Below are 12,500 nucleotides of genomic sequence, written 5' to 3'. Positions count from 1 at the left end.
ACACACACATATATACACGCATACTGCACATATACACACATATATACACATATACTGCACATATACACACATATATACACACATATACACACATATATACACACATACTGCACATATACACACATACTGCACATATACACATATATACACACATATACTGCATATATACACACATTTATACACACATACTGCACACATACACACATATATACACACATACTGCACACACACACACACACATATACACATATACTGCATATATACACAAATATATACACACACTGCACATATACACACATTTATACACACATACACACATATATGCATACACACACTCATATACACATACACACACACGCTCTCCACACTGTAGGTAAACAGGTTTTTAGAGGCGCCTGTTTGCTGTGTGCTTGGGCTCTGTTGCTCTGGATGTCTATGTGCTCCACTAAGCCGTCAGTGTGGGTCTGCTGTGGGCCTCGAACCTCAGCCTCCACCTCAGCCTTTGCTGCGCACCTCGAACCTCGGCCTCCACCAGCCTCACTGCACAGCCAGGCACCATCTCCCTGAGCTGAGCTCAACCTTACTGTGATGACATCATTTCCTGTTGCTGACTGACATCACATCCTGTAGCTGACTGACACCACTGAACCCTCCCCTCCCCAGCGGGAGCTCAGGACCGTCCTGAAGGCCCTCGAGGAGAAGCTGGAGGCCCGAAACACGGCCAAACAGACCTGCGACGAGATGGCGGAACACATCAAGGTAGGGCCTCACATACTTGTTTAATACATTTTAAATTTTTTTAATAAAGGACAGTATTAAGACAAGCAGAAAGCACAGTGGGTAGGGCAGCCTGTAGCGTAGTGGTTAAGGTAAATGACTGGGACCTGCAAGGTCGGTCGATCGATCCCTGGTGTAGCCACAATAAGATCTACACAGCCGTTGGGCCCTTGAGCAAGGCCCTTAACCCTGCATTGCTCCAGGGGAGGTTTGTCTCCTGCTTAGTCTAATCAACTGTACGTCGCTCTGGATAAGAGCGTCTGCCAAAATGCCAATAATGTAATGTAATGTAATGTACAGTAACAGGCAATGGACCATAACTGAGAAAGTGCCATGGCAATGATGCAAAAACCAAAACATAAGTCTCAACAAGTATCTTATATTTACACTTAAGAACTTATTTCTATCACTTTTTTGCTAAAAAAGACAAAAATATCAGCAATGAGGTGATAAAGTTTGACTAGTTTCCAAATTTTCCAGAAAATTTCACTCGTCAAGCAAACAGTAACTTAAAACAAGCTAATATTTTCAACTTCAGAGAAAGAAAAAAAAAGATTTCAAGTCAGATTAAGGCTGAAACACTTAAACTTTTTTTTTTGCATTGAACCCGCTGAACCTTGTTTGACCGACAGTCAGCTGTCCTCAAATTGTCGAACAAATGCACTCCCAATGTTTTGCACAGAAAGGTCACACTTTTCACACCGCGGCCCCAGATTCACACGCGCAGCACAGAGCCGAACACAAGCACACGCGCCCCCAGCACGTTACCTCTCACATTCATTCAGTGATTGACTGCCCACAGACATGCCACTCCGTGCTCCATGCCATTCCTGTCCGCTCTGCTACAGCTCAGCCCAAATCTGCATGAGCTGCTCCCGCAGCTGCCACCACTGTTTATCAGATGTATTAACTTTCCCTTTGTCTCGGTCCCAACGCTTACCTGGGCACCGTGACACAATATGAAATCCCAGAGACAACTGCTTTAGTGGAATCAGGAAGACCGGACTTTATTGGTTCTGTGTTGGTGGGACTTGCTGCTCGGTCACGGGTGCACAACAAGGGCCCAATCGTTTCAGGACTGTGTGCCAACCTCTGCTCATAATTACTCAATCAGCTCAAGCATATCGCGAGGGGCGGTCTGTAGCGTAGTGGTTAAGGTAAATGACTGGGACACGCAAGGTCGGCGGTTCTAATCCCCGGTGTAGCCACAATAAGATCCGCACAGCCGTTGGGCCCTTGAGCAAGGCCCCTTAACCCTGCATTGCTCCAGGGGAGGATTGTCTCCTGCTTAGTCTAACTGTATGTCGCTCTGGATAAGAGCGTCTGCCAAATGCCAATAATGTAATGTAATGTAATGTAATGTGATCTAGTTGATGTATTCTCCAAGGGTTGAAATTGTATCTGTGTGGTCACGCTAGGACTCAGGGTCCTCATCGTACTTGTCCCCCATTTGCACTTCATCGTACGTCACTCTGGATAAGAGCGTCTGCTGAACGCCTCTAATGTAATGTAATGTGATGTAATGTAGTGTAATCTGACATTTGTATAAGCACTGGCTGCAACCGCTGAGATTTCACTGTGCTCAAGTCCAGGAGTGAACCAGCGCAGTGTATGGAGCTGTCAGAAAACAAAAAAAATAATGAAATTGGTTATAACAAAAACCTGCACAGATTGGCCCTCCAGGACCGGAGTTGTAAACCCCTGTGCCCTGTGCCTGATTTCTAGAGCTGTCAGAAAAGGTCATTGGTTGGAACAAAAACCAGTTGTGCACCCCTGATATGGACCCTGCCAGTGCGGACTGGCTGGTTGCTCTATAGAGCTATGCGCAGTCGGGTCTCCCCAGGTATGAGAGGTCCGTGTTACATCCCAGCTTGTCACTCAGGCGCCTGTGGATGGCATGTTAAAGCCACGTCTGAAAGGTCCTCCTCTGACTCAACTCTGTGCGAGTTCGGCAGTCTGCACTGTGAAAAGAAGCAGCTGGTGACACCACGAGTTTCGGAGGAGAGCCATTGATGTCCACACTCTCCTGAACCGACAGCGGGGTTCACACACGAACACGGCTGTGGTCGCAGACAATTCAACATTCCAAATTAGGGCAGGGGAGTTTGGCATGTTTAGACCCACGTTCGGCACCAAAAATCTACTTTAAATAACCACAAAGGTGACATTAATATTCCCCTCTGGTCCAACACGCCCCCCAGAGCCAGAGTCTTCAGACAGAGAGGCTGGCGAAGGAGGAGTTCGAGAAGCTCCACCAGTTCCTGCGCGATGAAGAGGCGGCCCTGGTCGCCGCTCTGAAGGAGGAAGAGGAGGAGAAGAGCCAGAAGATCCGGGAGAGGATTGAGAAGATGGCGGGGGAGATAGCCTCCCTCTCTGACGCCATAAAGATGGTGGAGGAGGAACTGGAGGCTGAGGACCTCGCCTTGCTGCAGGTAAAGGGCACCTGGCTGCCACTGGAATACAAAAACAAACATGAAACAAAATGGATGAAAGGATAAAAGAAGCTCACCTTGAGTAAAGCATTCTTAGAACATATTTATGTACATAGATATTTCTACTGTAATGCTTCAAACCCAGGATCCAGATGTGGCTGGGATTGGTGGGTGTTTTCAGTATTACTGTGAGACAAATTAAGAAAAATCTCCACCATTGTCTTAAAATCCAGAAAGAAAACTATCGCAAAATTGCAGTTTATTCAGGCAACCGTGAATGTTTCAGTCTGTGACCGAAACATTCACAATTGCAATTTTTGCTATAGTTTTCTTTTGGATTTTTAAAAAATTTCTTGCGGATGAGGAAATGATTACATGTTGAAATGTTTACACGCTGTTTGGGGTGGAAGGATTTTGAGATGACATGGCAGTCTTTCAGGCATGTACAAGCTGTGCTCAGTTTCCAAGAGTGACATGTTCCGGAATTTACTTTAGGGGTGACAGAGGGGGAGAGAGAAGGTGCTGTCAGAAAAGTATTTTATTTTTCTTCATGAAATCTTGAATAAAATACAGAACATTTAAATCATATTTTAAAAAACTATTCATACTGGCATAGTTCTTTCAGTAAAAAGAGGCTGGGAACATTAAGGCTGTAGTGGATGTACTATAGAGTGATCAAGCGTTCCATAAATCAGTGTTTGTGTGTGTGTCTGCGTGCGTATGCGTAGGTGTGTGTATGTGCGTGTCTGTGCGAGTGGGTATGCATGTGCAGTGTGTGTGTGTGTGTGTGTGTGTGTTGCTTCTTCATTGTCCCCTGAGTGTGATAGAGAAGCCCCTCACTCTGCTGTCTGTCCCACAGAACTTCAAAACCACCGTGGAAAGGTAGGTGACCCTCTTCTAGCATCTCTGCCCTGCTCTTCCTCTGAAGAGAGCACACTGACACAGAGTAACACGGGCACCCACCCAAACAGAGTAACACTGACACCCACCCAAACAGAGTAACACTGACACCCACCCAAACAGAGTAACACTGACACCCACCCAAACAGAGTAACACTGACACCCACCCAAACAGAGTAACACTGACACCCACCCAAACAGAGTAACACTGGCACCCAACCAAACAGAGTAACACTGACACCCACCCAAACAGAGTAACACTGACACCCACCCAAACAGAGTAACACTGACACCCACCCAAACTCTGAATCTTAACACTGTACAGCAATGCTGATTGAGTGATACTGACAACCAGCTAAATTACATTACAGTTATTTAGCTGATGCTTTTATCCAAAGTGACTTACAGTTGATTAGATTAAGCAGGGGCCAATCCCCCCTGGAGCAATGTGGAGATAGGGGCCTTGCTCAAGGGCCCAACGGCTGCATGGATCTTATCGTTGCTACACTGGGGCTTGAACCACCACCATCACCTCAGCCCAGTGGGGCACAACTCCGGTCCTCAAGGGCCGGTCTGCGTACTGGTTTTTGTTCCAACCAATTGCCTTGTTTTTAAATTTGCTGTGGTTCAAGCCTGTACTTGAGCACAGTGAAACCAGAAGGATCCACTTCCAGTCCGCAGTTGTAGCCGGTACTCATACACATGTCAGATGGGATATGATTGAGTCAATTAAAGAATTAAGACCAGAAGTTGGCACAAAATCCTGAAACGGATCAGCCCTTGTTGCACACCGTTGCCTTAGCCACAAGGCTATTGGCTGCCCCATAGAGTAACCCCAACAGAGTAACACTGACACCCACCCAAACTGAGTGTTGACACCCCTGCTGAACGATGGTGGCAGGGCACGGTGCACACAGCAGGAGTCGGAGAAGGCTGCCGGGACGCTGATCGACGTGGCCAGGCACCTGGGCTCCCTGAAGCACAGAGTCTGGGAGAAGATGCAGGAGGTGACTCAGTACAGTGAGTCCCGGGGCCGTGTCTGTGTGTACCTGTATGTGCGCGTGTACCGAGAGGGCATGCCTGTGTGTATATGTGTGCATGTAATAGTGTGTATATGCGTTCGTGTGTATTCGTCTGCTTGTGCGCAGATATTGTGTGTGTGTGTGCATGCATGCGTGTGTGCTTGTGTGTGCCAGCCTTGTTTTCTCTGTGTGTGTGTATTTATACGAGAGTGTGTGTGCTTGTGTGTATGCATGCCTATGTGTGTGTGTGTACTGAATGCCTGCCTTAATTTCTTTGTGTGTATGTGTATATGAGTGTGTGTGTATATGTGAGTGCGTGTACGCCTGCCTGTTTTATGATTCATTCCTTCCCTCTCTCCCTCTCTCTCTCCCTCCCTTTCTCTCTCCCTCCCTCCCCCTCTCTCCCTTCCTCTCTCTCTCTCCCTTTCTCTCTCTGTCCCTCCCTCCCTCTCTTCCTCTCCCGCTCTTCCTCCCTCTCCCGCTCTTCCTCCCTATCTCCCTCCCTCTCTCCCTCCCTCCCTCTCTCTCCCTCCCTCCCTCCCTCTCTCTCCCTCCCTCCCTCTCTCTCCCTCCCTCTCTTCCTCCCTCCCTCCCTCTCTCTCCCTTCCTCTCTCCCTCCCTCCCTCTCTCCCTCCCTCTCTCCGCGCAGCTCCCGTGGTGCTCGACCCCAACACGGCGGACGTGTGCCTGGTGGTGTCGGACGACCTGACCGCGGTGCGCTACACGGAGGACGACCAGCGTCTGCCGGACAACGCCGAGCGCTTCGGCTACTACGAGTGCGTGCTGGGCGCGGAGGGCCTGGGCTCGGGGCGGCACGCCTGGGACGTGGAGGTCGGGGAGAGCACCGAGTGGGCCCTGGGCGTGGCCGAGGGGACGGTGCCGCGGAAGGAGTGGTTCCCCATGAGCCCGGAGACGGGCCTGTGGAGCATCGGGCTGTACGCGGGGGAGTACCGCGCGCGCGCCCCCGTCTGCCCCCCCATCGCCGTGAAGCGGACGCCCCGCCGCGTCCGGGTGCAGCTGGACTGGGACCGGGGACGCCTGACGTTCTCCGACCCCAGCGACAACGCCCTCCTCTACCGCTTCCAGCACCGCTTCACCGACAAGGTCTACCCCTACGTCTCCAACACCTCCAAGCACCACCCGCTCCGCATCCTGCCCGGCAGGGTGTCCGTCATCGCGGAGTAGCGCTGGTCGAAAAGCCGGGCCCTCCGACGGTGTCTCTCCGGGGGGCGTGATTTCAGTTTCAAAATGTGAGCGGGACAGCGGGGTTTGGTGAGTGTCGGTGGGGCGGTTGATGTCAAAGGTACAATCGGTGTCATTTCGGACTTCTAACGGTCGAGAAAGGAATAGCAGCAACAAATATGCAGTTGAAATTGTACTTCCCTCTAGGGTCTTTCAGCGCACTTAGCCCTGGTTATGGGTATGCACTTTGTTGTACGTCGCTCTGGATAAGAGCGTCTGCCAAATGCCAATAATGTAATGTAATGTAATGTAATGTAATGTAAATACCTTCAAACCATAACACTGTTTATCCCTCCCCCTTCTCTGAAAACGCGCTGACGTTGAAACGCTGAAATTGGCTGTGTTAATTCGAACCAATTATCAACAAATGAGCTTGGATGGTAATAGAGTTATACAATGTTTTGGTACAGAGTGTTGGGTGGCTGTCAACTGTATATTTTGAAATGCAAATTAAAGGACTATAAAACACAGGCAGAGGGCAAGTCAGCATGTTAGTGAGCCTTTTTCAATGATAGGAAGGGATTTTACGATGGTCCTGTAACAATGTTTTAACACAAAAATGTTACCTTTTGTACCTTTCAGTTTACGATACAGCTGTCTGCAAAAATGCAGGGGGCATGTCACCCCTGTAGGCCCTGTCCTTCCCCACTCCCGTGCAAATTGCGCCGATGTGTCTCTCTCAGTGCTGGGGACAAAACGCATGTCATGGAGCAGGGACCTCAAACAGGCCACGTCATTGTTACTTGTTTCACGGAGGGCTCAACACACTGTACATTTAAAAACAAGATAACAAGATAATGAATAAAATGTAAAAGATAGCCTAATTCACCACCAATGATCAACAGCCAACCCATGGCCAGGCTAGTCCTCGTAAAGAAGATGTATGAGGTACTGAAACATAGCACTTAAGGGCTGAAACACATCAAGCACCAACACATACTGTACCGCCGTCCTCCATGAGTTAAGATTGAGATCCCTGTTAGAGAAGGTAAAGCACTGAACCCTTACAGACATATTTCATCTGAGTTTATGAAAAGCAAATGCCCTTTTGAACCTTCCTCGGTTGTTTTTTGTTCTTTTGTTTTTTCATTTTGTAGTGCGTTTCATTTTTGTGGAAATTTTTTATGGCAATAAATATGAGCATACAGTAGTGTAAGCGTTTTGAAGAGAATACTATCTCAGTGTTTTGCATTTCTACATTTTTGCTGTAGGAATGTGCCAGAGGGTAGAATGTTTTTTGGTGGGGGGTAAATGAGACTAAATTTCAGTCTCATTTAGCTGAAATTCAAATGCATTTGAACGCCATTTTATTTGCCTGGACTGAAGCTGTTGTTTTATTCTAAAAACAGGCAAGCTGCCCGTGGATATTATCTGCTCCATGTTTTTTTTTCGTTTTAAGAAAGACTTCTGTTACAGGAAGAACTGTGAAGTAGAAGTTAGATGCTGAATTACCAGTGTGAGTGTGTGTGTGTGTGTGTGTGTGTGTGCGCGCGCGCTTTAGTGGACGTTGTGTCTTGCCTTTGTGCGAAGCCCAGATTTCTGTTCATATTTCTGTTGGAATTCAGACGTATATTTTAATAAAGAAATTCACAACCAAGACTGTTGTTTTCGTCACAGGATTATTATAACGAGCGAGAGCGGGATTTCACGCAGAGAGTCACGCCAGGGGAAGTTTAATCTCTCTGTGGGCATGACGGGGCACCTGCCTCTGTCCGTCTGCGGAGCCTGGCGCCACGTGACCATCGCTGGAACACCAAGGAGAGTGTGACTCCGTGCTCCTGCGCGTTGGCGCACGCACAACTTTGTGACCTTTCAGACTCGGTGGTCGTTAAAACAGACGCGCAGGTGGCCGAACGCGCACCGGTCTCAGCCAAGCGCAAACCGGAGAAACATACATACATACAGTGACGGCTCCGACCTCAACCTGGGGCACGTTTTGCTATGGCTTCTGCGATATGTTTCCTCCCAACTGTGCGCAACGTTTTGCTGCAGGCTTTGAGACATAGTCTTCATGCTGGTTTATCTTTTCACAATCGCAGTCTTCACAGCCAAAACCCCAAAGATAAAACCAAGAGGAGACACAAACTATTTATTGTTATCAACCTAACGGGACACATCTGGGCAACAAGAAACACCTGTCAGTCACATGTTACAATACTTTTGCCCACCTAAAAATTGAGTGGTATAATATAAAAGGTGACATGTTCTAAGTTGTTTAACAAATATAGATAAAAATACAATTAAATAAGAGCTGAATTATTATTATTTTTTGATTTATTGAAGTCAATGAGCAGAAAGCTATTTTGCACTCCGCAGGCATACTTCCGGTCACTGCCTCTGAACGTCGCGTTGTATTATGGGTAAGCAAAATGGAGGAGGAAATAATTTTCCAGGTGTCCAGCTATCCATGTTTATACGACCTCACTGCGAACAGTTATCGAAATCTCGAGGCCAAAAATGCCGCCTGGAGGAAGGTAGCATCAGCGGTAACACTGCCAGGTAGCTAAGTGAAGATTTGTGAACTGCAGTTTATGAACTCTTGAGTTAACTTGCTGGCTAACCGCAACATACTATAGCTCACCGTTAACGTTAGTTTCGGATGTAAATGCATCTTTTTCCACAGACGGGTTAGCTGCAGCTAATCAAATTAATAATGGGTCCGTTTGATTTATGTATGCCGTCGAGAAAGCATTGACAATACTCATTACATTGCCACACTTCATTCAAACGTACTCCGTCGTTTAACTTCCTGCTATGAACACAAGGTGGTACGTGCTTCATGTGTGTGCCCATCTGAAGTAACGTTCATATATTATTTTCTAGAAGCAGAATGTAGGAAAAAGTGGCGAACTCTGAGAGACGGGTATATGAGAGAGAAGAGGCGGCAGAAGAAGGTGAAACAGAGGAGCGGAGCAGCATCCACGAACCGGCGATCCTGGAAATATAGCCATGCCATGGCATTTCTCGACCCGTATTTTAAACCTAGGGCCACGTCGACAATCCAATGGTTAACGAGCAGGGAGAGCGAAATAGAGACAACTAGGGACGCGTCTCCTCAACGGTCAGATGGCTCTTATGCTAGCCAGACGGAAGAGTCCGAACAGGACATTGAGTTTAAGCAGGAGGATGCGCCGGAGATGGAAATCGCCAACCCCTCCGGAAGGTTTCAAGCAGCCCTGTCTTCGGATGACGAGTTCACCAAATCCCATCAGAAGCACACCCGGCAACACGAAGCCAGAACTCTCAACTTGTCCGAGTTCGAGAATCGGCTAATTGCAGCCCTGGAGCAAGAGAGTCAGCGTCCGGCCGGCCGGCCCGCCCCCGCGGCACCCTCGATACTGCAACTCGCACCAGCGCCACAAGACGAAGACGAGGACAGTCTGTTCGCGAGGGGTTTGGTCCCTTGTTTGCGCCGACTGCCCCGCCAGAAAAACGCCGAAGTCAAGATTAAAATACAACAACTGCTCTATGACGCAGAGTTCAGCTGTGAGTACCTGGTGAAGTAGATTTCGTTGTGTGGTAGTTACAGACGTTGCCTATCTACGTACTGGATTTATGTTCAGGGCCCTACAACCATATCATATATGAATTGTACCTTATCTGATGTGTTTGGTTGTTTGTTATATGGACTCGATATGCACTGTACCGTAAGCTTTGGATAAAAGCGTCTGCTAAACTAAATGTAACGGAATCCCGATATCTTGTGTGATTGTACTAAGAAAACGGTGTGCTTGTATGTTTTTAACCCTAAACGTGATCTGTTTTCCACAGGAAGGTCCCTGATGCCCTGTGATCGATGCTCTGCGTATACTATGTTCATCCATTTCAGTAGTAAGGAAGCTCACGACGCGATGTGGGAAATAGGAAGAAATTTAGAGTTTGTAGTGAAGAAGGTGCAAGAAGCTATTCCTAAAGTTGAAGATTGGTCATTGAAGTGGGGTTTTAAATTTTCAGTAGAGAAAACAAAATCACTATTCTTTACAAGGAAGAAGATAGGCAATGGCAGCTATATATATAAGTTTAATCAGATCTGTTTTTGATTATGGGTGTGTCGTATATGCATCTGCAGCAGACAGTTTGTTAAAGAAATTGGAGGTAATACAATATCAGGCATTAAGATTATGTTGTGGACCAATTAAAACAACCCCAGTAGCAGCATTGCAAGTGGAGATGGGAGAAGCACCACTGAATCTAAGAACGCAAGAACTTTATTTAAATTATTGGGTAAATTTACAAGGTCATAGCAATCGGCATCCAACTCAAGAGTACACTAGAGCCTTGTTGGGAAAAAGAAAAGAAAGATAAAGAGCTTTGGGTGGGTCATTGATCAAAAAAGAAGAGAAATAGGGATTAGGGAGAAGAAGATAAATCCAACCGTTCCTTTTCCAGCAGTTCCCCCATGGTTTGTTCTGGAGATTATGGCTTTTAGAGAGAATAAGAGGAAAAGATTTGAACAGTAGTGCACATTTAGTAAACTCTTAGGAAACATAGGAAATAAGTATTATGGATTTGTATAAATATACACAGACGCGTCAAAAACCAGCAATAATAGGGTTGGAGTTTCATTTGTTGTGCCAGCATTTAAAATAGTATAAAAGAAAAGATTAATTGATAATCTTTTTGTGTATACAGGGGAGATAATTGCCATTTTACTGGCTTTGCAGTGGGTGGAGGAAGTAAGACCACTCGGAGCAATTATATGTTCAGATTCCAGTGCAGCATTAACAAGTATAAGAAACAACTATTGATCAAAGAGTTGAGAGAAGGGAGTAGAATGGGATTTGGCAGAAGTGTTGCAGGGAGATTCAGGTGGCGGGTGTTTTTTTTACTTGTGTTTCGGTTCTTGAGAAGAACAGGGTTGCTAAATAGGATTTAGTATTATTATTATTTTTATTTATTTTATTTATTTTCCAAGATATGAGGAAATAGAATCCTGATCCACACTCCTATCCAGTGGGTGGCGGTAATGCACCAAAAAGATGGATGCCAACCACCGTAAAACCTCTCTAAGAAGAAGAAGGAAGCTCATGATGTGTTCCTGCTCTTCTGCATAGGATGTTGTGAAGTCCAGTCGAAGTTCTTGGTCAAAGGAGACAATGGAGCGACACACACAGCACAAGCAAACTTCCACGCAAAAAAAATACATGTATATAAAGTTTGGTTTTGATATACCGTTGCTCTCTGGTTTGTTCTTTTAGAGTCAGGAGAATGGGTGGAAAGATTTGTAATGTTCTACTTGCAGTCCAATTACTTAATATGAAAAAGAAAAAAAAGCTGAATTGGCACAGACTGTCAGCTTTGGTTTGAGAGTATATTTTGTAACATTCACAAAATCTGCATTTCAAAGTAATGGTGAATTTTTAAAATAAACTGTACCCTTTCAACCTCTAACTAGCATAAGTCATTAAAAGATAAAACCTTTTTCGGTCAGTACTATTACACAAGGCATACACCTGTACCGTAATCTAAAAAAAATAAAGACCTCCCCAAAAAATAGAAAGGTAAAATATTAGACACCACAAGACTATTCCCCTGTTATTGGCCCCCCTGAATTCCCAGGACGGGACAGTCTACAGTATCATAACATAACATAATGGTGAGAACAGGCCATTCAGCAAAACTCACCTTTTCCAACCACTAAGTGTACCTACTGCTTAGTTCACCTAAAAGCTCAGTTATATCTAGCACCGTATCCTGCCCTTGAAAACGCCCAGTGTTTCTGTCTCTACAACACGGCAAGCTATTCCCCACATAGTCTTTCATAGCGAACTAAAGTCCACGCACAGACCACAACAAGGACAGCGGCAGTGAGTTTAGAGGCTCTTTCTCACATGAAACGGTCCCCCGCCGAGCACGGCAATGCTGTGGAGCCACAGTGCCACCTACTGGACAAGCAACAGCACTGCAGGTCACAATGAGGACTACAGTAACTCGCTCAAGCCAATGAACGTGCATTTAAGAAGTAGAAAGAGCAGTTGGGAGAGAATTGCACAAAGCAAACAGAAGTACTTCACAACAGTCCTAAGAGAGATAACAAGAAGTGGTGCAATAATTTGGGGGAAACGACAACAGGCTCAAATGAGGAAGAAGAAAACTGAACTTTGAAATGGGGACACAACCGGTGCTG

At 46.3% G+C, this 12,500-nt stretch overlaps 2 protein-coding genes across 4 annotated transcripts in view; both read left to right on the top strand.

The window, feature by feature from the left end:
- Positions 1 to 7,972, top strand: part of LOC133113627 (E3 ubiquitin-protein ligase TRIM35-like) — a 10,974-nt gene extending 3,002 nt beyond the window's left edge. Inside the window, exons 2-6 of one of the 2 annotated variants that reach the window (XM_061222971.1) lie at positions 664 to 759; positions 2,979 to 3,209; positions 4,069 to 4,091; positions 5,011 to 5,150; positions 5,781 to 7,972. In XM_061222971.1, coding sequence (XP_061078955.1) covers positions 664 to 759; positions 2,979 to 3,209; positions 4,069 to 4,091; positions 5,011 to 5,150; positions 5,781 to 6,316 — 1,026 coding nt within the window. In that variant the 3' untranslated portion in view covers positions 6,317 to 7,972. The remainder of the gene's footprint in view (positions 1 to 663; positions 760 to 2,978; positions 3,210 to 4,068; positions 4,092 to 5,010; positions 5,151 to 5,780) is intronic. The other variant, XM_061222972.1, reaches the window with a different exon arrangement.
- A 762-nt stretch (positions 7,973 to 8,734) lies between these two features.
- Positions 8,735 to 11,542, top strand: LOC133122356 (uncharacterized). 2 transcript variants are annotated; one of them, XR_009708091.1, is made up of 4 exons: positions 8,735 to 8,872; positions 9,197 to 9,859; positions 10,145 to 10,204; positions 11,289 to 11,542. XR_009708091.1 is itself a non-coding variant. In XM_061232305.1 (3 exons), coding segments are annotated over exons 1-3 (795 nt in total). In that variant the 5' UTR covers positions 8,735 to 8,742; the 3' UTR covers positions 10,147 to 11,542. The 2 variants fall into 2 exon arrangements, 1 of the variants encoding a protein (XP_061088289.1); XM_061232305.1 differs by having other exon boundaries at positions 10,145 to 11,542.
- The last annotated feature ends 958 nt before the right edge of the window (positions 11,543 to 12,500 follow it).

The sequence above is a fragment of the Conger conger genome, chromosome 2, assembly GCF_963514075.1.
Source record: "Conger conger chromosome 2, fConCon1.1, whole genome shotgun sequence".
In the NCBI taxonomy this organism is placed as follows: domain Eukaryota; kingdom Metazoa; phylum Chordata; class Actinopteri; order Anguilliformes; family Congridae; genus Conger; species Conger conger.
The sequence above is the reverse complement of the archived record's forward strand: the minus strand, read 5'-3'. Positions and strand labels throughout refer to the sequence as shown.